At 53.3% G+C, this 21,200-nt stretch overlaps 1 protein-coding gene across 1 annotated transcript in view; it reads left to right on the top strand.

Annotated features, from left to right (window-relative positions):
• GRTP1 (growth hormone regulated TBC protein 1) overlaps nucleotides 1-18,154 on the top strand; it is a gene marked incomplete at both ends in the record, with an annotated part of 30,805 nt that extends 12,651 nt beyond the window's left edge. Inside the window, 4 exons of the mRNA XM_080688997.1 lie at nucleotides 2,795-2,891; nucleotides 14,751-14,923; nucleotides 14,994-15,179; nucleotides 18,065-18,154. Of these exons, the coding sequence (XP_080545123.1) occupies nucleotides 2,795-2,891; nucleotides 14,751-14,923; nucleotides 14,994-15,179; nucleotides 18,065-18,154 (546 nt within the window). The remainder of the gene's footprint in view (nucleotides 1-2,794; nucleotides 2,892-14,750; nucleotides 14,924-14,993; nucleotides 15,180-18,064) is intronic.
• Nucleotides 18,155-21,200: the final 3,046 nt, after the last annotated feature.

The following is a 21,200-nucleotide window of genomic DNA, read 5'->3' as shown; positions in this document are numbered from 1 at the left end:
TGCTGCCCCAGGCATTGAGGCGTCTGCCCAGGCTCCCCAAGCGTGGTGCGGGCTCCGTGCACGGTGCTGGCCCCATCTCTGGCAGGGGCACTGGTCTCCCCAGCACAGCGCTGGGGAGCCTGGTTCTGGGCTGCAGCGGCTTCCTAGGGAAGGGGTCACCGCCCAGCACCCACCAGGCTAGGTCCTGAAACAGTGCTGTGTGGCTGATGTGAGCATCAAGCCCAGGGCTGCCGCAGGGACAGAAAAGCAGCTTTTGCTGAGCCGGAGGCTGCACATTCTGTGCCTTCCCCTGCTCCTCACAGCCAGCCTGGCTCATGGCTCCTGTGAGTGACGGTCCTCTGACAGCCCTTTGATCCTCCAGGCATGGCTGTGGCTCAGGAGCCTGAGGCAGGACCCAGAGGCGGGAGTGCGCGGCAGGGAGGGTGTCTGAAGGTCCGTTCGCCTGCGCAGACCCTGCGTCAAGCTTTGGCAGGCGAATGGGCTCCACAGGTGAAGGGCCGAGGTGCAGGCAAGCAGCCGAGCAGAGGGAATCAGAGTGGGTGGCGCTGCCCTCTGCCCCAGCACCCCATGCCACACTCTAACCTTGCTCAGGAGGTGACGCTGGCACGGGCCCTTCTCAGGCAGAACTGCCGCCACCCTAGGCTTGGTTTCCACTATGCCGCTGTCCAGGAGCGAGAGCTCGGCCTCAGCCTGCATGGTGGTGCACGCCTGTGATCCCAGGCTCGAGGCTGAGGTGGGAGGATCGCAGGCTCAAGGACAGTCTCAGCAACCTAGCATCCCTCTCTGAGCAGGGTTTCAAAACAAAATACAAAGCGCTGGGGGTGTAGTTCGAGGGTAAATTATCTCTCAGTTTAATCCCCAGTACCAAAAAAGAAAAAAAGAACTTGGCATTTAGGAATTGAGGCGTAATGTCTTTAGGGCCATCCGGTTTTCTGTCTTTAGGGCCATCCGGTTTTCTGTCTTTAGGGCCATCCGGTTTTCTGTCTTTAGGGTCATTCAGTTTTCTGTCTTTAGGGTCATTCAGTTTTCTGTCTTTAGGGTCATTCGGTTTTCTGTTCCTTTGGTTTTAAAAAGAGCCTCGCCTCTCAGCCGTTTTCGGTATGGGCAGATGCGAGCACTGCTGCTGGCTCGGGAGTGCATGCGTGCACTGCACAGGCATCTGCACACGCCATGTGAGTTTGCCGGGGCTGTGTGCAGGTGCCACAGGCCAAGTGGCTGAGGCATCTCGGAGGCGGCGGCCAAGAGCCAGGTGTGGCAGGGCTGGTGCTCCTGGGGCCATGTGTAGGGTCTGGACGGTGGCCGCAGCACCGGATCGGATCCCCGCCTCGCCCTCGTGTGGTACGCCTCGTGCTGGTGTCTGGCTCCAAGGCCCCTCCACGAGGCCGCTGGTGCTTCTGCACGAGGCCCTTACTCAGCAGTGCCTTGCTTACCTGGTGGCTCCGAGGCGGGGTGGGACTCAACATGGGGATTCTGGGATAGAGGTCACGGTCCCACCCATGAAATGTGGGACCGGTGCACGTGCGGCCTTGGTCTTGCCTTTCACCCTGCAGTGGCTGCCCGTGCATTTCCCTGTGCCACCCCTCACCCAGGTCGGGCCACCATTGCCCACTTCGGCTCCGTAGGACCCTCTCCAGCCTCTGCCTCCTCGGTCACACACCACCATCTGTGCACAGCTACTTCTGCCTTGGGCCACAGTCTTGGGGTCTGCTGTGTAGGAAGAGGAGCAGGCTAGAGGGCGTGAGAGGCCATGTGTGTGTGTGTGTGTGTGTGTGCATGGGTGCATGTGGGTCTGTGCACATGCACTTACAGCGGGGTTTCTCTCAGTAAACGTGACCACATCTGTGTGCAGTGACGTTTCCGTGCCACCAACAGTGTGTGTCCCCATCTTACAGTTGACAAAAGCTGTCTTTCCCCCTGATTACTGGAGAAGAACATAGTTTAGAAAATACAGATGAGGAAGATGGAGATGTTGAAGCCATTGCCCAGAAGTGGGGCTGACTCCCGGCTCAGCTCAGAGGCTGAGTCCTCCGCAGGCCGGCGGTGCTTCTCTGAGCCAGGGGGGTCTATGGCCATACCACCCTGAACGCGCCCGATCTCGTCTGAGCCAGGGGGTCACGGGCTTCCCACGTCCTCTGCCCTTTGCAGAGTGTGCACCGTGGATTCCCAAGCAGGGCTCTGCCCCATGGTTCTCTCAGCACGCCAGTTCAGACCACGATGCTCACTGTTACCAACATGGCCCAGGTGTGGCTTCCCCTCTGAAGTAGAGGAGCTCCATGCTGTCGTCTGTTACGCTAAGTTTTTAGAGGTGGTCACATTACCTGTTATGAGGTGGCCATTAGAAGAGACAGTCGCTAATTTACTGTTTCAAGTGACATTCGGGAGGCTTGGCCATTGACTTTTTCTTCTTTTCTATGAGGGTTGACGGAGCGCGACACACCATAGCAGACCTTAGTATCTCAAACTCTACCAAAAGGTTTCTTCAGAATCATCTAAGTTTTAGGGAGGGATAAGAGAACTGGAAACCTAGTAATTAGCAGCTAAACAACTGTCAGGTGTTTGAAAACTCAGTATGGCTGGGCGCGGTGGTATAGGCCTGTAATCTCAGCATCTCAGAGGTCCAGGCAGGAGGAGTTTAAGTTTGGGGCCAGCCTGGGCTACTTAGCCGGGTCCTGTCTCAAAATAAGTAAATAGGGGGTGTAGCTCAGTGGTAGAGTGCCCCTGGGTTCAATCTCTAGTACCAGAAACAAACAGAAAACCTGAGTATGCATTTGGTTTCTCATTTTTCTGATTTCAGGGAATGAATTTCATAGCAGGATATCTGATTCTTATAACAAAGAATGAAGAGGAATCCTTTTGGCTCTTAGATGCCCTCGTTGGGAGAATACTGCCCGGTACGTGAGTGAGTCCTGCTGCCATGCCCCTGCCTTGGTTCCGGTGCTGCTGAAACCACTGTGGGCAGTTGGTGTGGGGGACACGGCTGCCCGGTCTGGGCGCCGAGGTCACGTCTTGCTCCATAGTGTCTGGCCAGTGGCTGCCCGGCCTGGGTGCCGAGGTCATTGTCTGGCCAGTGGCTGACCGGCCTGCGTGTCTGGTCTCTGCCAGAGCCAGGCCCAGCTTTGGCCAAGTGTCTGGCTCGACTGCCCCCTGGGTTGGTTCCTTCCCATGAGACAGGCCTTGTGGCGTCTGCACGGATCGCACGTCTGTGAGCAGCTAACGTGATTTCACATATGTATTTGTTACTGAGTTCCTAATAGTGGTGACTTATTACTGCTTTTTAAGGTGAAAATGATTCTTCTCAAGTCTATGTTTTGATTTACTAATAAGAATAGCCGCAAGTCCAGTGAAGCTTGGGGCAGAGAGCACTGCAGCGTGAGGTCACACTGGCTGGAGAGGAGCCACAAGTGTCCCCGTGGGGGCACTGGGCCGGGCGTCGGGCCGCACTGGGGAGGGCGTTGGAAACCTAGAGTGTGAGGCCGCAGCTGCCGCCTCGGGAGCCTGGGCGTTGGAGGCTCCCGCTGAGCTGCACGTGTGTTCTCATTAGCTCTCAGAGCACTGTGCTGCAGACAGTTGAGCCCAGTGGGCAGATGAGACTGCAGGCCCAGAGAGCTGGGCATCGTCCCGACACTGGCTGTATGTGCGGAGTCTGGGTGCCAGCCGTGGATGCACGACCCAGACCTCAGAGCGCTGGGCAGAGGAGCCTGGGGGTGGCTGTGGGCAGCACCCTGCTTGGTGCTGTGGTTAATCCCCACCTGCAGGGACAGGGATGCTTCGACACAGCCCCAGTGTGCCACCGCAAGGAGGAGGCAGCCGAGAGCCCCTTGAAGTCAGAGAAGAGCCGACTGTTTACAGAGGTGCAGGCTGGGCGCCCGCTGGACAGCCATGAGGGCAGCTCACCAGGCAGGACACACGGGCCAGGACGCTGTGCAGCAGTGACAGCAAGAGGCGGGAGGAGCGGGGAGACGCCAAAGATGCGGAGCTTAGCTGCGGGCTTTGGATGCGCCAAAGACTGGGCTGTGCTGAATCGTCATGGCCAGGCTCAGCTCTTTGCATCGAGCCTTGGCTCTGGGATCCAGGGAGCAGTGGTGGACAGCGTGGAGAAGTCCCTGTCCTAGCAAGCCCATCATGACCAGGAGAGTCCTCAGGGTGAGAAGGTAGAGCTACCCAGGAGAGCAGAGCTGCTCGCGTCAGCCGGCCGCAGGATGGACGCACCTCGGTCTGCAACTCGGTCCCCGTACTGACAGGTAGTCGATCCAGACTGCAGGCCGCAGGTCTAGTCAAAGCAGAGACATGTCAGACGTCAGACACGGGGCCGCGAGAGATGGGGCCGTTCACGTGCAGCCACAGAGCTTCCAGACAGCGGGGCCAGAGGCAGCGTGCGTCACAGCCTCCAAGCTGCAAGTGCTGGGCACTGGAGCACTGCAAGCAGCGCACAGATACAGGCTCGTTTGCAAAGTTCAGTACTGATTATCTGATAGAAGTGGTGACCATTCAGGGTACATGCCCATGTCGCCTACCCAGAGGGTTTTGTTTTGTTTTATTTTGTTGCGCGGTACTAGGGATTGAACCCAGGGGCATTCTACCTCTGAGCTACACCCCCAGCCCTATTTTTTATTCTTTATTTTGAAACAGCATCTCACCAAGTTGCAGAGACCCTCACTAAGTAGCTGAAGCTGTCCACGAACTGCAATCCTCCGGTTTCAGCCTCAAGTACTGGGATTACAAGTGTGCCCACCACGCCCGGCCCTCAATTCCTATGTTTTAAAAAATAACTCTTAAATTGAAGTGGTGGCTCATGCTTAGAGTCTTAGTTCGAGTACTTGGGAGCCTGAAACAAGAGGGTCACAGGTTTGAGTCCAGCCTCAGTAACTTATCAAGACTCAGCAACCTAGTGAGACCTTATTTAAAAATAAGAAATAAAAAGGGCTGGAGGCATAACTCATGGACCCTGGGTTCAATCCCCAATACCACAATAAGCAAATGAATACAACCTTGGGTGCAGCAGCATAAACATGTAGTCCCAGCCACTTGGGAGGCTGCGGCAGGAGAATTGCTGGAGCCCAGAAGTATGTGACCAGTGAGAGTGACTTCCCCATGTAGAAAATAAAAGGAGCCAGCCTGGGGCGAACGCTCGGCATCCCAGCATTTGGCAGACAGGAGGATCGCGGTTCAAGGACAGCCTCAGCTACTTAGGCCCTCTGCAACTCAGTGAGACACTGTTTCAAAGTAAAGAATAAAAATAGGGCTGGCAGTGTAGTTCAGAGGTAGAATGCCCCTGGGTTCCACCCCCAGTACTGTAAAAAGAAATGACAAAGAATTCAGTGACATATGGGTAAACAGAGGCACAGGACAGGACTGAGGAGCCCGCGTCAACAGCCTGTAGATCTGTCTCCCTGTCTATCGGTGTCTTCTGTGAGGTCTGACAGTTCTGTGCCACAGAATGGAAGGAAACAGAACTAGACCCTCATTTCCAATCCCGATGGAGTCAGGACTCAGCTGTGAAGAGGCGGGCCATGAACTCAGCGAGGAGGACTCGGGCGGCTCTGCCCTGCTGGGTGGGAGGGCACTCTGGAACACCACTCAAAGCAGAAGAGACACCGACCATTTAATTCCATGAAAGTGTTGGTAAGAGACATCGAAAGCAACGCCTTGCTGGCTGGGAAAAGGCATCTGACCCACGGAGTCACCAGGTGTTAGTGTCTGGATGTAAGCCTCAGGAAGGCGCTCAGTCAGCACCAGGGCGAGAATGCCCAGGGCAGGACCTGGACGCCCTGGGAGCCTGGGGGAGGTGGGGGAGGCGCCAGTGCCACCAGCCTCCAGGCCCAAGCCTGCAACCCTTCCCCCCATTGGTGACCAGCTCCACCTGGGTCTCTGGAAAACCTGGAGTGAGCACATTCCTGGAGGGCCCCGGAGCCAGGGAGTGCAGCAGCAGCGGTGGCGGCAGCACCTGACTAGCCCAGAGCTGCGGCCTGCCTCCTGCACAGACTGCAGGGAGGGGTGTTCCTGCCTCTGCCTGAGGGGTAGGACACTCACCAGCTTGCCTCACCCCAGCCAGTCCCACAGAGCCAGGGACAGCAGCCCCGCACCTGCAGCTCCAGCCTCTGGTGGCTCTCCAGGGGGACTGTCTGCAGAGGAGCCGGTGCTGACCCTCCTGGGAGGGCCTGGGGATTGCCGCAGGGGCAGAGGCTGCGTCTCAGCTGGCTTGCCTCGTTCCCCTGAAATGCCAGGCTCCGTGTATCAGCCCCGCACCTGCAGCTCCAGCCTCTGGTGGCTCTCCAGGGGGACTGTCTGCAGAGGAGCCGGTGCTGACCCTCCTGGGAGGGCCTGGGGATTGCCGCAGGGGCAGAGGCTGCGTCTCAGCTGGCTTGCCTCGTTCCCCTGAAATGCCAGGCTCCGTGTATCAGCCCCGCACCTGCAGCTCCAGCCTCTGGTGGCTCTCCAGGGGGACTGTCTGTAGAGGAGCCGGTGCTGACCCTCCTGGGAGGGCCTGGGGATTGCCGCAGGGGCAGAGGCTGCATCTCAGCTGGCTTGCCTCGTTGCCCTGAAATGCCAGGCTCCGTGTATCAGCTGCGGGTCACAGAAGTGCCTCAGGTCAAGCCGGCCTCTTGGTGTAGAGGGGACGCCAGGGCGCCTTCTGAAGGGCCGCAGCCCTCACCCTGCGAGCGGAGGTGCGGAGCCCTTGAGCTGGCTGGGCTGTGGAGCAGGGCTCTGCCCTCCCGGGGGTCCTGGTGGCCGCCCCTCCTGCACTGGTGTTTCTGGGGAGGATGCCTCTCCTGCTGGCTTGCACCAGCATCCCCGGAGGCTCTGCCTCGGTTGGAGGGTCAGACCACATGGGATCGAGGCCCAGCTCTTTTCCTGATCAGAAGGAAGAAACAGTTGCAGGCCATGGCGCCAGGCGCTCCGGGCTCCTTCCCTCCGATCTTGCCCAGTGCAAGGAGCCTTTGCGTGCTGTGTTCTCAGTTAGGTTTTGCAGTTTATTATGTCCTCAGAAAATGAGTCTTTCTATCATTACTAAACTAATAGGATCAGGGATTAGCAAAACATACAAAAGTTTAAAGAGGAAAGTGAAAACATTATATATAGATAGATACATACACAGAGATACATAGATACACATAGGGATACATAGATACACATAGAGATACATAGATACACAGAGATACACAGATACACAGAGATACACAGATACACACAGATACATAGATACACATAGAGATACAGAGATACAGAGATACATAGATACACATAGAGATACATAGATACACACACACATAGAGATACATAGATACACACAGAGATACATAGATATACACACATAGAGATACATAGATAAACACAGAGATATATAGATACACACATAGGGATACATAGATACACACACCGAGATACATAGATACACATACAGATACATAGATACACATAGAGATACATAGATACACATAGAGATACATAGATACACATAGAGATACATAGATACACAGAGATACATAGATACACACACATGCATAGAGATACATAGATACACACACAGAGATACATAGATACACACACATAGAGATACATAGATACACACGTATAGAGATACATAGATACACACACACATAGAGATACATAGATATGCACACATGCATAGAGATACATAGATACACACACAGATACATAGTTACACACATAGAGATACATGGATACACACACATAGAGATACATAGATACACACACATAGGGATACATAGATACAAGAGATACATAGATACACATGCATAGAGATACATAGATACACACATAGAGATACATAGATACACATACACAGATACATAGATACACACACACACATAGAGATACATAGATACACACATAGGGATACATAGATACACACAGAGATACATAGATACACACAGAGATACATAGATACACACACAGATACATAGATACACACACACACATAGGGATACATAGATACATACACAGAGATATATCGATACACACACATAGAGATACATGGATACACACACATAGAGATACATAGATACACACACATAGGGATACATAGATACACACAGAGATACATAGATACACACATAGAGATACATAGATACATACACACAGAGATACATAGGTACACATGCATAGAGATACATAGATACACACACACATAGGGATACATAGATACACACACATAGGGATACATAGATACACACACACACACACACACACACACACACACACACGTCAGATTTGTTGCTTGACTTTTTTAAGAGGGCTCATAATATTGCCCAGGCTGGCCTTGAACCTCCTGGGCTCAAGCTATCCTCCTGCCTCAGCCTCCTCAATCTATTTATTTTACTTATTTTTTATTTTTTTATCTTTTTGGTGGTGCTTAGGATTGAACCCAGGGTCATTCTTCCTCTGAGCTACACCCTAGCCCTGTTTTTTATTCTTTATTTTGAAATGGTCTCATTAAGCTGTGGAACGCCTCACTAAGTAATTGAGGCTGGCTGTGAACCCAGATCCTCCGGTCTCAGCCTCCCAAGTACTGGGATTACAAGTGTGCGCCACCTCGCCTGACCTCTCTGATCTCTTTATATTTATTTACTTACTTATTTGCTGTACTGGGGATGGAAACAAGGGGCATTCTACCTTTGAGCTATGCCCCCAGTTCTATTTTGAAACAGGGTCTTACTGAGTTGCAGAGGACCTCACTAAGTAGCTGAGGCGGTCAGTCTGCCTGTCTCAGCCTCCCAAATGCTAGGATTAAAGCCTGTGCCACCATGCCCGGCTACTCCCTAATCTCTTTGAAAGTCTACTGGTTTTTATTGCCATCTGGTGAGCTAGGTGTGTGTGTGTGTGTGTGACTGGGGATTGAACCCAGGGGCATTCTGCTCCTAGTTATACCCCAGCCTTGATTTATTTTTTATTTAGAAACAAGCAGGAACTTATTAAGTTGCAGAGGCTGGCTTTGAACCTGTGATCCTCCTGTCTCAGACTCCCAAATACTGGGATTGCAGGCATGTACCACCACACCCACCTGAGCTAGTTAAAGTTCTCCTGGGGCACAGAAGGTGGGTGTAGACCCTGCAGCTTCCCACAGGAGCCCCCACAGACGCCCATTAGAGGTCACGCGTGTCCCTCACCCTCAAGGGCATTCCCGAGGCCCCTGGGTGCCCGGGACAGGGCTCTGGGCCCTGACATGTTCTTTTCTCCGCACACACCTGTGATCAAGCTTAATCTGTCAGGCAGAGGTGGAGGTGACAGTAACCAGCAGTAAAACAGCAGCTGTGCCTCCAGCGCGGGCGTGGCGTGGCACCCCCTTCCTCACCGCTGCACTCACGGTGCTGGAGGAGGATTGCCAGGTGAGTTGGTGACCACAGGGCACAGCCTGGGCCGCATTGCCACGACGAGGTGCCTAGGCTGCCCGCCCATCCTCCTTCTGGGCGGCAGCCGGTTCGTGGTGGCCTGGGGCTCAGGACGCCCACGCCGGGGGTGCATCTGGGGTGGTCCGCCTGGCGCTCCTCAGGGGCGCTCAGCCGTGCCGTGTCCTTGTGGATGGTGTTTGTGTGAAGAGGCAGCTGGGGTGGGTGGCGATGGCTCTGGCTCCCTGCCTCCGGGGAAGGGTCAGGGCCCGTTCTCCTCCCTCCCTGGGAGGCGGTGGCAGGCGCTGACCCCAGACTCATCTCTGCTTGCCAGCAGGGTCCTGAGCTGGGTGTGGTGTGCATGGGCAGGGGCGGGGGCAGGCGCAGCCCCTGTGGGCATCTTGGCCTGATGTGTTGTTGGGGAGCAGTACTGATGGACGACCCGTGGTCTTTGTGTCTGGGGGAGGCCACACGCCGTGCTTCTTGCCCGCCGCAGGCCCGACTGACCTGCAGCCACCTCTGATCCCTGTGGTCGCGGGTGGGGTCCTCTCCAGGTCACCGCAGCGGAAAGGCAGGCTTGTTGGTCCTTGGGTCAGCATCCCTCCCTCCACCTGAGACAGGGTGGCAGGTCAGCCCAGGGCAGAGAGCTGGGGCTCCTGGGCTGGTCCTTAGTCACAGCTCCCGGTTGCAGGGTGGTGTCCGAAGCAGCCAGCCAAGGTTGGACTGCATGCCGCCTCCAGAACCCTCTCTTGGCAGCCGGGGGTGGGGCTTTCTAGTGTGAGGTGCGTGGGCACCATGGGCTAGCCCCCACCCAGAGCAGTGTCCCCTCCATGTATCCTGGCATTGCCACCGGGGGCACCCGCGTGGGCAGCTCCGGGATGGCTCCCCTTCTGCGGTCCCAGCGTTACACCCTGGGCCTTGCACCCCAGGGGACACCAGGTCTTCCTGATCTTTCCTTTAGGGTTACTTGTAGGGCTGCGCTCAGCTGTGGTGGCTTCTAACTCAAGGCGGCCACTGCCTCACTCTGTCCCTCCCTCCCTCAGCAGGCAGGTGCTTCTGGGATGTTGTGGGTGGTGACATTGATAGAGTGGCTTGGTCCTCGCCCAGGCTGCTGCTGTCTGTCCTCGTGGCTCCCAGCTGGACCCTAGCCCTTGAGGGCTCTGGGGTCCTCGGCTGAGTGCTCTGCCTCCACTAGGTGGCGAGGTGCCTGCCTGGGGTAAGAGGGTAGCAGGTCCTCGCACAGGCGCAGATGTCCCAGGAGCAAGGCCAGACCACACTCCATGAGCTTGGCCCTGACCCAGCTGAGCTTGCAGAAGTCAGGCCCGGGTGTGTTGGGGGCAGCGCGGCCTGCGGGGCTTCCACACTGAGAGGGTGCAGGGGTGCGGAGGACTGAGGGACTGACGGAGCGGCTGGAGTTCAGGGTATGCCGCAGCACCTCTATTTTTGGAAGCTGCGCTAGCTAAGCCTCTGCTGGGCCAAGGTCACAGGGAGCTGTGATCCCCTGCTGGCTCAGCTCTCCAGGGGCTCTGAGAGCAGCCCCCCCCCCCCAAGTGCTCCCTTAAGGAAACCTCTTGAAAAGACCCAGGAATGTGACTCCTGGTGTTGACAACTGAAGTGGCTTCTGTGGAACCTTCAGGTCCTTTAGCAGTGAGCTTTTCTCATTGTGTGATTACTCTGAAAAGCAGAACACGATGATGTCCTCATTCCTAATGACTGTTTCAAACAGGATGCTAAGTTAGCCAGGGCAGCTCATTCCAGCTCCAAGACACTGCACCAGAGCACAAGGCCCTGCTGGGAATGCGATGGAACTGCCACACATTTTCTGTTTTGAGACAGAGTAAGAGGATGACTTACCGCATTCTTTTAGAGTATAAATTAAAATTTACTATTATACATCACGTTAACATTAACAAAGTAAGTAGGAATCCAGTCGTGGTGGCACATGCTTGTAATCCTAGCATTTGGGAGGCTGAGACAGGAGGATTGCATTTCGTGGACAGTCTCAGCTACTTAGGCTCTCTGCAACTCAGTGAAACCCTGTTTCAAAATAAGGAATAAAGCCGGGCGTGGTGGCACACGCTTGTAATCCCAGCATTCGGGAGGTTGAGACTGGAGGATCATGGTTTGCAGACAGCCTCAGCTACTTAGTGAGGCCCTCTGCAACTCAGTGAGACACGGTTTCAAAATAAAGAATACAAAATAGGGCTGGGGGTGTAGCTCGGAGGTCGAATGCCCCTGGGTTCCATCCCCAAACCCACAAAAAAAAAAAAAAAGAAAAAAGAAAAAAAGAAAGAATTAAAAATAAGGTAGGAGGTGTAGCTGGGAGGTAGAATGCCTCTGGGTCCCATCCCCAGTACCACCAAAAAAAAAGTAAGTAGGAAGCGAGGCATGGTGACACATGCTTCTAATCCCAGCACCCGGGAGGCTGAGACAGGAGGATAGCAGGTTTGCAGCCAGCCTCAGCTACTTAGGCCCTCCAAAACAGTCGAGATTCTCTTTCCTCTTTCTTTCTTTCTTTCCTTCTTTCTTTCTTTCTTTCTTTCTTTCTTTCTTTCTTTCTTTCTTTCTTTCCTCCTTCCTTTTTTTGTGGGTCTGGGGATGGAACCCAGGGGCATTCTACCTCTGAGCTACACCCTCTGGCCTATTTTTGTTTTTGAAACAGGGTCTCACTAAGTTGCAGTGGGCCTTACTAAGTGGCTGAGGCGTTCCACGAACTGTGATCCTCTGGTCTCAGCCTCCCAAATGCTGGGATTACAAGGGTGTGCCACCTTGCCAGGAGAGACCCTGTTTCAAAATAAAAGATAAACCGGGCATGATGGTGCACACTTGTATTCCAGCACTTGGGAGGCTGAGACAGGAGGATCACACAGGTTAGAAGCCAGCCTCAGCAACTTAGACCCTGTTTCCAAATAAAGTATAAAATAGGTCTGGGAGTATAGCCTGGAGGTAGAAAGCCCCTGGGTTCCACCCCCAGTACCACACACACACACACACACACACACACACACACACACACACACAAAATGAAAATAAAAACAAAGGATAAAAAATAGGGCTGAGTATATAGCTCAGAAGTAGAATGCCCTGGGTTCCATCCTAGTATCAAAAAAAAAAAAAAAAAAGGCTGGGCGTGGCACATGCTTGTATTCCCAGCATTTGGGAGGCTGGGACAGGAAGGTCACGGTTCCAGGGCAGACTCAACTACTACTTAGTGAGGCCCTTTGCAACTCAGTAAGACCCTGTTTCAAAATAAAAAATAAAAAATAGGGAGGTAGAATGCCCCTGGGTTCATCGCCAGTACAAAAAAAATAAAAGTAAATAGCTGGAAAAAGCCGGGCGTGGTGGTACACGCTTGTAATCCCAGCATTTGGGAAGCTGAGACCTGGAGGATCACGGTTCGCGGACAGCCTCAGCTACTTAGTGAGGCTCTCTGCAACTCAGTGAGACCCGGTTTCAAAATAAAGAATAAAAAATAGGGCAGGGGCTGTAGCTTGGAGGTCGAATGCCCCTGGGTTCCATCCTCAGACCGCCAAAAAAAAAAAAAAAGGAGCTGGAAGAAAAGTAAAGAGGTAGAACATGCCTGTGATCTCAGTACTCAGGAAGCTGAGACAGGAGGACTACAAGTTCAAAGCCACCTTGGGCAGCTTTGTGAGGCTCTGAGTAACTTAGAAGTTGTTTAAAAAAAAAAACACAGATATGGATGTGCAGGCTTGTAATTAGGAGCCTGACAGGATTGCAGGTTCGTGAACAGCACCAGCTACTTAGGCCCTCTTCAACTGAGTGAAACCCTGTTTCAAATAAAGAATAAAAAAAAAATTGGGCTGGGGTATAGCTTGGAGGTAGAATGTCCCTGCGTTCAATCCCCAGTACTGCAAAAATAAAGTACAAGGCCTTGGGTTCAGTCTCTAATGCCACAAAAATCCAAAATAAAAATAAAAAGGGCTGCCAGGCATGGTGGCACACGCTTGTAATCCCCACGCTTGGGAGGCTGAGACAGGAGGATCACGCAGGTTCGAAGCCAGCCTTGCTGACTTAAGAGACCCTGTTTCCAAATAAAATATAAAATATAGTTGTCTGGGAGTGTAGCCCGGAGGTAGAAGGGTTCCCAGGAACGCCAGTACCACCAAAAATTAAATTAAAATAAAATAAAATAAAAAGGGCTGGGGGTAGCCGGGTATGGTGGTGCATGCTTGTAATCCCAGGTGGGAGGCTGAGACAGGAGGATCACAGGTGAGCGGACAGCCTCAGCTACTTAGGCCCTCACAACTTAGTGAGACCTTGTTTCAAATATAAAGAATAAAACATAGGGCTGGGGGTGTAGCTCGGAGGTAGAATGCTCCTGGGTTTCACATCTCTAGTACTACAAAATAGGGGCTGGGGAGTTGCTTGGAGATAAAATGCCCCTGGGTTCAAACCCCAGTATATTAAAAAAAAAAAGTGCAGTGGTGCACACCTGTAATCCTAGTTTTTGTGAGGCTGAGACAGGAGGATGGATTGCAGGTTCAAGCCCAGCTCAGCAACTGATTCTTATCAACCTTGCAAGACCCTGTCTCAAAATAAAAACAGCCAGGCGCGGTGGCACTCAACACACCTGTAATCCCAGTGCTTGGAAGGCTGAGACGGGAGGATCACAGGTGTGAAGACAGCCGCAGCCACGCAGGCTTGTATCAACTTGGCAAGACCCTGTTGCCAAAGGAAAAGTAAAGTAGGGTGGGGGGGGTAGCTCAGAGTGGAGCTCACAGGTAGAATGCCCCTGGGCTCAATTCCTGACAAGTTATTGGAAGCTTAGTCTATCTGAGCACGAGTGTCTGATTTTGTTGTTTGGGCCTGGATGACAGGCATAGGTCACCACACCTGGCTGGGTTTTGCTTTTATCAGGGTAAATGCTCATGACACGGAATTCACTCCCTTGGGCACCGGCCAGCACACGGCCAGGACTGAGCGCTTCTGGCCGCCCCGGGACCGCCCGCCAGCCTGGAAGAGGATTCGCGGATCTCCTTTCCCTTTAAGGGAAATGATCTCCTTTCCCCTTGAAGGGTGGATATTCTGTCTTGGACTCAGGTCTCCCCACTTACCTGCCAAAGGACCCCTGGCCCTTGTGAACAGGGTGCTGTGGCTTGGCTTGCGGGTGTTCTTCCCGTTCAGCTTTCCACCTGCAGGTGTTAACACACGCTGGGCTGAGTAGGTGGCCACTGGGCTGCGGTGCCCCGGGGGCCTGGCTTTGTGCCTGCCCAGTGTTCCCTCTCCTTACTCTGCCCGTCCTGGTCTGGGGAGCCTCCAAGAGAGCCCGGCGCTCGCTGTCCAGCTCACGAGCCTGCGCTTGCTGTTCAGCTCACGGGGCCGCTGCCAGGGCTGCTGATGGCTGGCAGAGCTTGACGCCATTTCTTGGTTTCGTGTTGGCAGATTACTATAGCCCAGCAATGCTGGGCCTGAAGACGGACCAGGAGGTCCTGGCGGAGCTGGTGCGGATGAAGCTGCCGGCGGTGGCGGCCATGATGGACGGGCACGGCGTGCTGTGGACGCTGGTGGTGTCCCGCTGGTTCCTCTGCCTGTTCGTGGACATCCTACCGGTGGAGGTGAGCGCCTCGATGGGCCCCGGAGTGGTGGAGCCACCGTGGAAGTGACACGGGATTTGTGTCTCTGCAGACTGTGCTTCGGATCTGGGACTGTTTGTTCAATGAAGGCTCTAAAATCATCTTCCGGGTGGCCCTGACCTTAATTAAGCAGCACCAGCCGCTCATTTTGGAAGCCACCAGTGTTCCGGACATCTGTGATAAGTTTAAGCAGATCACCAGAGGGAGCTTTGTGACGGAGTGCCACACATTCATGCAGGTGAGGTCTGCAGGCGCGCCCATGGGTTCTGCCCGCAGCTCTGCAGGTGCCCACATGGGTTCTGCCCGCAGCCATGCGCTCTGCACCTGGGCGCCCACATGGGTTCTGCCCGCAGCTCTGCAGGTTCTGCCCGTAGCCACACACTCTGCACCTGGATGCCCACTGGGTCCCTGTCAGGACCCCATAGGACGCAGAGTGCAGCAGCCTGGTCCACACTGTGACAGAGAGAGGTGGGGGGGGGAGGGAGAGGGAGAGAGGGAGAGAGGAAATGAGAATGAGAATGAGTGTGTGCGCGTGCAGTACTGGGGATTGAATCCAGGGGCATTCTACCTCTGAGCTACACCCCAGCCTGATTTCTTTGTCGGGGGGGGGCAGTACTGACGATTGAACCCAGGAACATTCTATATCCAAGCTATACCCCAGCCCTATTTTCTATTATTAATTTTGCAACAGGGTCTCACTGAGTTGCTGAGGGCCTCACTAAGTAACTGAGGCTGGCTGTGAACCCGGATCCTCCTGTCTCAGCCTCCCAAGTCCTGGGATTACAGGTGTGGGCTGTCATAATTACAGACCACAGGATGTGAAGGCTCACTGCCCTGGGAGCAGCGCCCAGGTGGGGGAGTGCAGTGCCACCGACTGTGGGTCTCTGTGGGAAGAGCAGGAGCAGGCCAGAAGGGAGGGAGGGCCCTCAGGCCTTGGGCTTGGGCCTGGGCAGTGGCTCTCGCCTCCTTCAGGCTCCCTGTTGATGGTGTGGGGCTGTTCAGCACCCCCCCACACACACCCCGTCCTGAGCGCAGCCGGGCCCAGGGTCAGAGAAGCCCGTGATGGTGAGAAGCGTCGCGTGCAGACCCCGAGGGGTGAGCTGTGCAGCGTGCCAGGGCTTGGCGCGTTGACTGGCTCCAGTCACTGGGAACAGCTGCCTCCTGGGGAGCAGGTTCCAAGGGGGCAGGGCAGTCCAGGGCCTTGGCGTCTCAGGCAGCCAGGCCCATGGGGCGCCGAGATTCCTCACGGCATCGCCCTCTGATCCGCTGTCATGAGCAGAGGTGTAGTCCAGTCTGGCAACTTAGCCCATCTCAAAGGAAAAAATAGGGTCAGGGTTGCTCAGTGGTGAGCTGCCCTGGGTTCAGCCCCAAGTACCACAAAAAAAAAAAAAAAAAAAAAATAGAAACCAGCCCCAGAGGCCTGAGAGGACAGACACAGTCCTCCACAGCCCCAGAGTTAAAGGTGTCATTCGCGGGGTGTCCAGAGTGGGCTGCAGATAATGGAGTAAGCCCAGGACAGTAGATGCTCCAGGCTGGCAGAAAGGATGGTCTGGGGGCCTGGCCTGGGCTCCAGAGGCCTCGAGGGTGGGTTTTTTTTTTTTTTTTTTCAGTACTGGGGATGGAACTCAGCGGAATTCTGCCTCCTAGCTATTCCTTCAGTCTGTTTTATTCTTTATGTGGAAACAGGGTCTCACTGAATTGCAAAGAGCCTTACTAAGTAGTAGCTGAGGCTGTCCTTGAACCGTGATCCTCCTGTCTCGGCCTCCCAGATGCCGGGATGTCAAGTGGAGGCTGCCAGGCCCGGCTTATCCTGCCGCCGTTCTGACCCGTGTGTGTGGCTGATGGTTGAACCCACCCAGGGGCACTACGCCAGTGAGCACAGACCCCAGCCTTCTTCAGTGTGTGAGACAGGGGCTTGCAAAGTTGCCCAGACTGCCCTCGAACCTGCAATCCTGTCTCCACCTCCTGAGCACTGAGATTATAGGCGTTCATCACTATGCTCAGCTCATTCTACACCCCTGGCCCTTTTTGTTTGTTGTTTTGAAATGGTCTCGCTAGGTCGCTGAGAGCCTGCGTTGCTGAGGCTGTCCTTGAACCTCAATCCTCCTGTCTCAGCCTCCAAAGTACAGGGTTACCGTCATGCAACACCATGTCCAGCTAACATTTTTGAAATGTCTCTTCCTAAAGGCAGGTGGCAGAGACCCAGGCTCCGCGCAGGGCAGAAGTGAGCAGTGGCAGCAAGACCACCCACAGGCCCTAACTGGGCCTCTGCCCCAAATCTGCGGCCCGTCCAGCGCCGAGCTCACCTTTATGGGACAGACGGCTAAAGTAAAAATGCTTTCCTGGAGTTTGTGTGGTAGTGCATGCTTGCAGTGCCCAGGCCTTAGAAGGCTAAGACGCTCGCAGGTTCAAGGACAGCCTCAGCAACTTAATGAGGCCATTTCTTTTTTTCCTTTCTTTTCCTTTTTTCTATTCTCCCCCTCCCTTCTTCCTTCCCTTTCTCCCTCCCTCTTTCTTTCTAGGATTGAACCGAGAGGCATTTACTTCTGATCTACAACCCCAGCCCAATTTTATTTATTTGGAAAAAATGGTCTCATTAGGTTGCTGAGAGTCCCGCTAAGTTGCCAAGACTAGCTTTAAACTTGTGATCCTCCTGTCTCAGCTTTTCAAATGCTGGGTTTACAAGTTTACCATGCCCAGTGAGACTCTGTATCAAAATTAAAAAATAAAAAAGGCAGCTGGGAGTGGTGGTTGGACCCTTGTAATCCCAGCATTCGGGAGGCTGAGACTGGAGGATCACGGTTCACGGACAGCCTCAGCTACTCAGTGAGGCCTTCAGCAACTTAGACCTTGTTTCAAAATAAAGAATAAAAAATAGGGCAGAGGGTATAGCTCGGAGGTCGAATGCCCCTGGGTTCCATTCCCCAGGCCTGCAAAAAATAAAGAAAAATAAAAGAAAAAAATAAAAACAAAAAGGGCTGGGAGTAAAGTTCAGAGATAGAATGCCCCTGAGTTCAATCCCTTGTACCTTATACAAAAAATATAATAAAAAAAAATAATAAAGAGCATTTCTGGTCTGATTTGTTTAAACTAATTTCTTTAAACTAATTGTTTCTCTTACAGAAAATATTCTCAGAGCCAGGGAGCTTGCCCATGACGACCATCACCAGGCTCCGGCAGAGCTGCCAGGCAGCGCTGCTGGCGCAGGGCTGAGCCGCCGCTCCTCCGTGCCCGCAGGGAGCCTTCATTTCCAGGTTGACACTCGACCAATCTCTGCTGCTTCCCTTGCTAGTGTTGGAGATACGTGCCGTCACTACGCGCTAGTGACGTTTCTGAAAGAGCAGCTTTAGATGTCATTCTTCAGCCTTTCGGTTGTTTGCTATGAAGTCATAAATTTCTAAAGAAAATTATTTTTACTTGGGACTTTAGTAATATATAAAGTGTGAGATGTGGATTTGTACTTAATAAAGTATGTCAGCATCCTGAGTTTGATTCGCAGCTTGTCAGCCGACTGAAAAAATAGTTGCTGATATCAACATAGGTATTGTTTAGTCTTTCCTCTGCCAGAGTGCTAAACTTTTTATTTATTTTTTGTAGTACTGGGGATGGAACCCAGGAGCATTCGACCTCTGAGCTACACTCCCTGCCCTAGTTTTTATTTTTTAATTTGAAACTGGGTCTCACTGAGTTGCAGAGGGCCTCACTAAGTAGCTGAGGCTGTCAGCGAACCGCAATCCTCCAGTCTCAGCCTCCCGAATGTTGGGATTACAAGCATGTGCCACCACATCCGGCTTCTACTTTTTTCTTTACTTTGAAACAGGTTCTCACTGAATTGTAAAGGGTCTCACTAAGTAGCTGAGGCTGTCCTCAAACTGCAATCCTATCTCAGCCTCCCAAATGCTGGGATTACAAGCATGCGCCACCACGCCCGGTTCCAGAGTGCTAATCTTTATGTAAGGTTTGTGCATATGACTTTTTTTTGTTTTGGGTCTGGGGATGGAACCCAGGGGCATTCGACCTCCAAGCTACTCCCCCTGCCCTATTTTTTATTCTTTATTTTGAAACCAGGTCTCACTGAGTTGCAGAGGGCCTAAGTAGCTGAGGCTGTCTGCGAACCATGATCCTCCAGTCTCAGCCTTCCGAATGCTGGGATTACAAGCCTGCACCACCACACCCGGCTTGCATGTGACTTCTTAGAAAGGCAATTTTTAAAATGAGGCTGTAGTTTTGCTTTGTTATTTGGTACTGGAGGCTGAACCAGGGGCATTCTATCTCTGAGAAACTTCCCCAGCCACATATTTTAAAATTTTGAAACAGAGTCTGAGCTGGGCAATGGTGGCACACATTTGTAACCCCAGTACTTGGGAGGCTGGGAGAGGATTGCAGGTTTGCAGCCAGTCTCAGCAACTTGTGAGATCCTCCATAATTTAGTGAGACCTCGTTTCAAAATAAAGAATAAGAAATAGTGACAGAGGTGCAGCTTGGAGCTAGAATGCCCCTGGGTTCAATCCCTAGTACCACAAAAAAGAAAAAAAGAAAAAAGTTTGGCTAAGTTGCTGAGGCTGGTTTTGAGCCTGCGATCCTGACAGCCTTCTGAGTTGCTTTTTTTTTTTTTTTTTTTTTTAGGTCCTGGGGGTGGAACCCAGGAACATTCTACCTCTGAGCTATACCCCCAGCCCTATTTTTTTTATTCTTTATTTTGGGGTACTGGGGATGGAACCCAGGGTCTACACCCAGGCTACACTCCCAGACCTATTTTATATTTTATTTGGAAAGTGTCTAAGGTGCTGAGAGCCTAAGTAGCTGAGGCTGGCTGAGAACTTGTGCGTTCCTCTCAGCCTTGCGAGCACGGGGATTACAAGCGTGTGCCACCACACCCGGCTTATTCTCTATTTTGAAACAGGGTCTCATTTGAGTTGGAAAGGTCTAAGTAGTAGCTGAGGCTGTCTTCGAACCGCGATCCTCAGCCTTCCAAATGCTGGGGTTACAAGCGTGCACCACCACGCCTGGCTGGCCTACGTGAGTTCTAAAGGGCTTCGTGAAGAGGAAGAGGCGGTGCACAGGGCTGTGGGGTAGGAGTCTGAAGCGGGCCTGCCCTGCAGCATTGCTCAAAGCTCCCTGGTTCTCAAAGTGGATGGCTTTGCCACTTTCTTCCCACAAGGTTCTCAGCAGCTCGGCCAGCAACCCCACAGCCCACCAAAGTGGCCCTGGACTGGGTGTCCCGCCCTTGGGACGCCTGCCTGCCCCCCTCTCCCGGCCCTGGGCGTCTTAGTGGTGGGGTTCCAGCTGCACCTAGCTGTCTGGAGGACCTCAAAGCCACATTCAAACCCGCCAGGCACTGCTTACTCCCTGTTGCACCCTTAGGATGCCACCCATCCAATGTCTTGCGGGTGGCCAGGGGGGGAGATGACACCAGCCAACCCCTGCTGGGCCCTGACTGGGCAGCTCCAACCCCAATCGTGCCTCAGGTCGCTCGCTCTGGAAAGCACTGCTCGAATGTTCTTGCGCGGCAGGCCGGCTGCCCCAGGACCTCAGGTCCCAGAGCCAGAACTCGTGTCCGAGGCCACCTCACAGGCGTCCTCGACCTCCGGATCCTGAGTGCCCACAGCTCAGCATGGGGCTCCTGCTGCACCTTCTCAGGGCCAGGAGGGGTCTCCCTGCACAGAGGGAGGGTGGGAGGCTGCCTCCAGCAGCTGTTCCCAGCCTCGGGCCTCCTGAACAGAGAGGCTCTGTTGTCCTTTATGTTTTGAGGTGCTGGAGATGGAACCCAGGGCATTCTACCTCTGAGTTATACCCCCAGCCCCATTTTTTAAAAATTTATTTTGAAATGGTCTCACTGGGTTGCAGAGTGCCTAAGTAGCTAAGGCTGTCTGTGAACCATGATCCTCTTGTCTCAGCCTCCCAAATGCTGGGGATTACAAGCAATGCTGGGTGTGCCACCGTGCCCGGCTACTTATTTTTTTGTGTACTGGGGACTAAACGTGGGCATTCTACCTCCGAGCCACATTCCCAACCTTTTTATTCTTTTATTTTGAAACAGGATCTCAGTAAATTGCAGAGGGCCTCACTAAGTAGCTGAGGCTGGCTGCGAACCTGCATCTCTCCTGCCTCAGCCTCTCAGGTACTAGATTATAGGCGGCATCACCACGCCCGGCTTCTGCTATAAACACGTGCTTTTTTTCCCCTCCTCATGCTCAAACATGAGAAAGTTGTTCAGAATGAAACTACACAACTGAGTTCAGACACAGAGCTGCCGCCG

Source organism: Muscardinus avellanarius, assembly GCF_963383645.1.
Source record: "Muscardinus avellanarius genome assembly, chromosome: 2".
NCBI classification, from domain to species: Eukaryota; Metazoa; Chordata; class Mammalia; order Rodentia; family Gliridae; genus Muscardinus; species Muscardinus avellanarius.
Note: the sequence above shows the minus strand (reverse complement) of the source record. Positions and strands in the feature narration are given on the sequence as shown.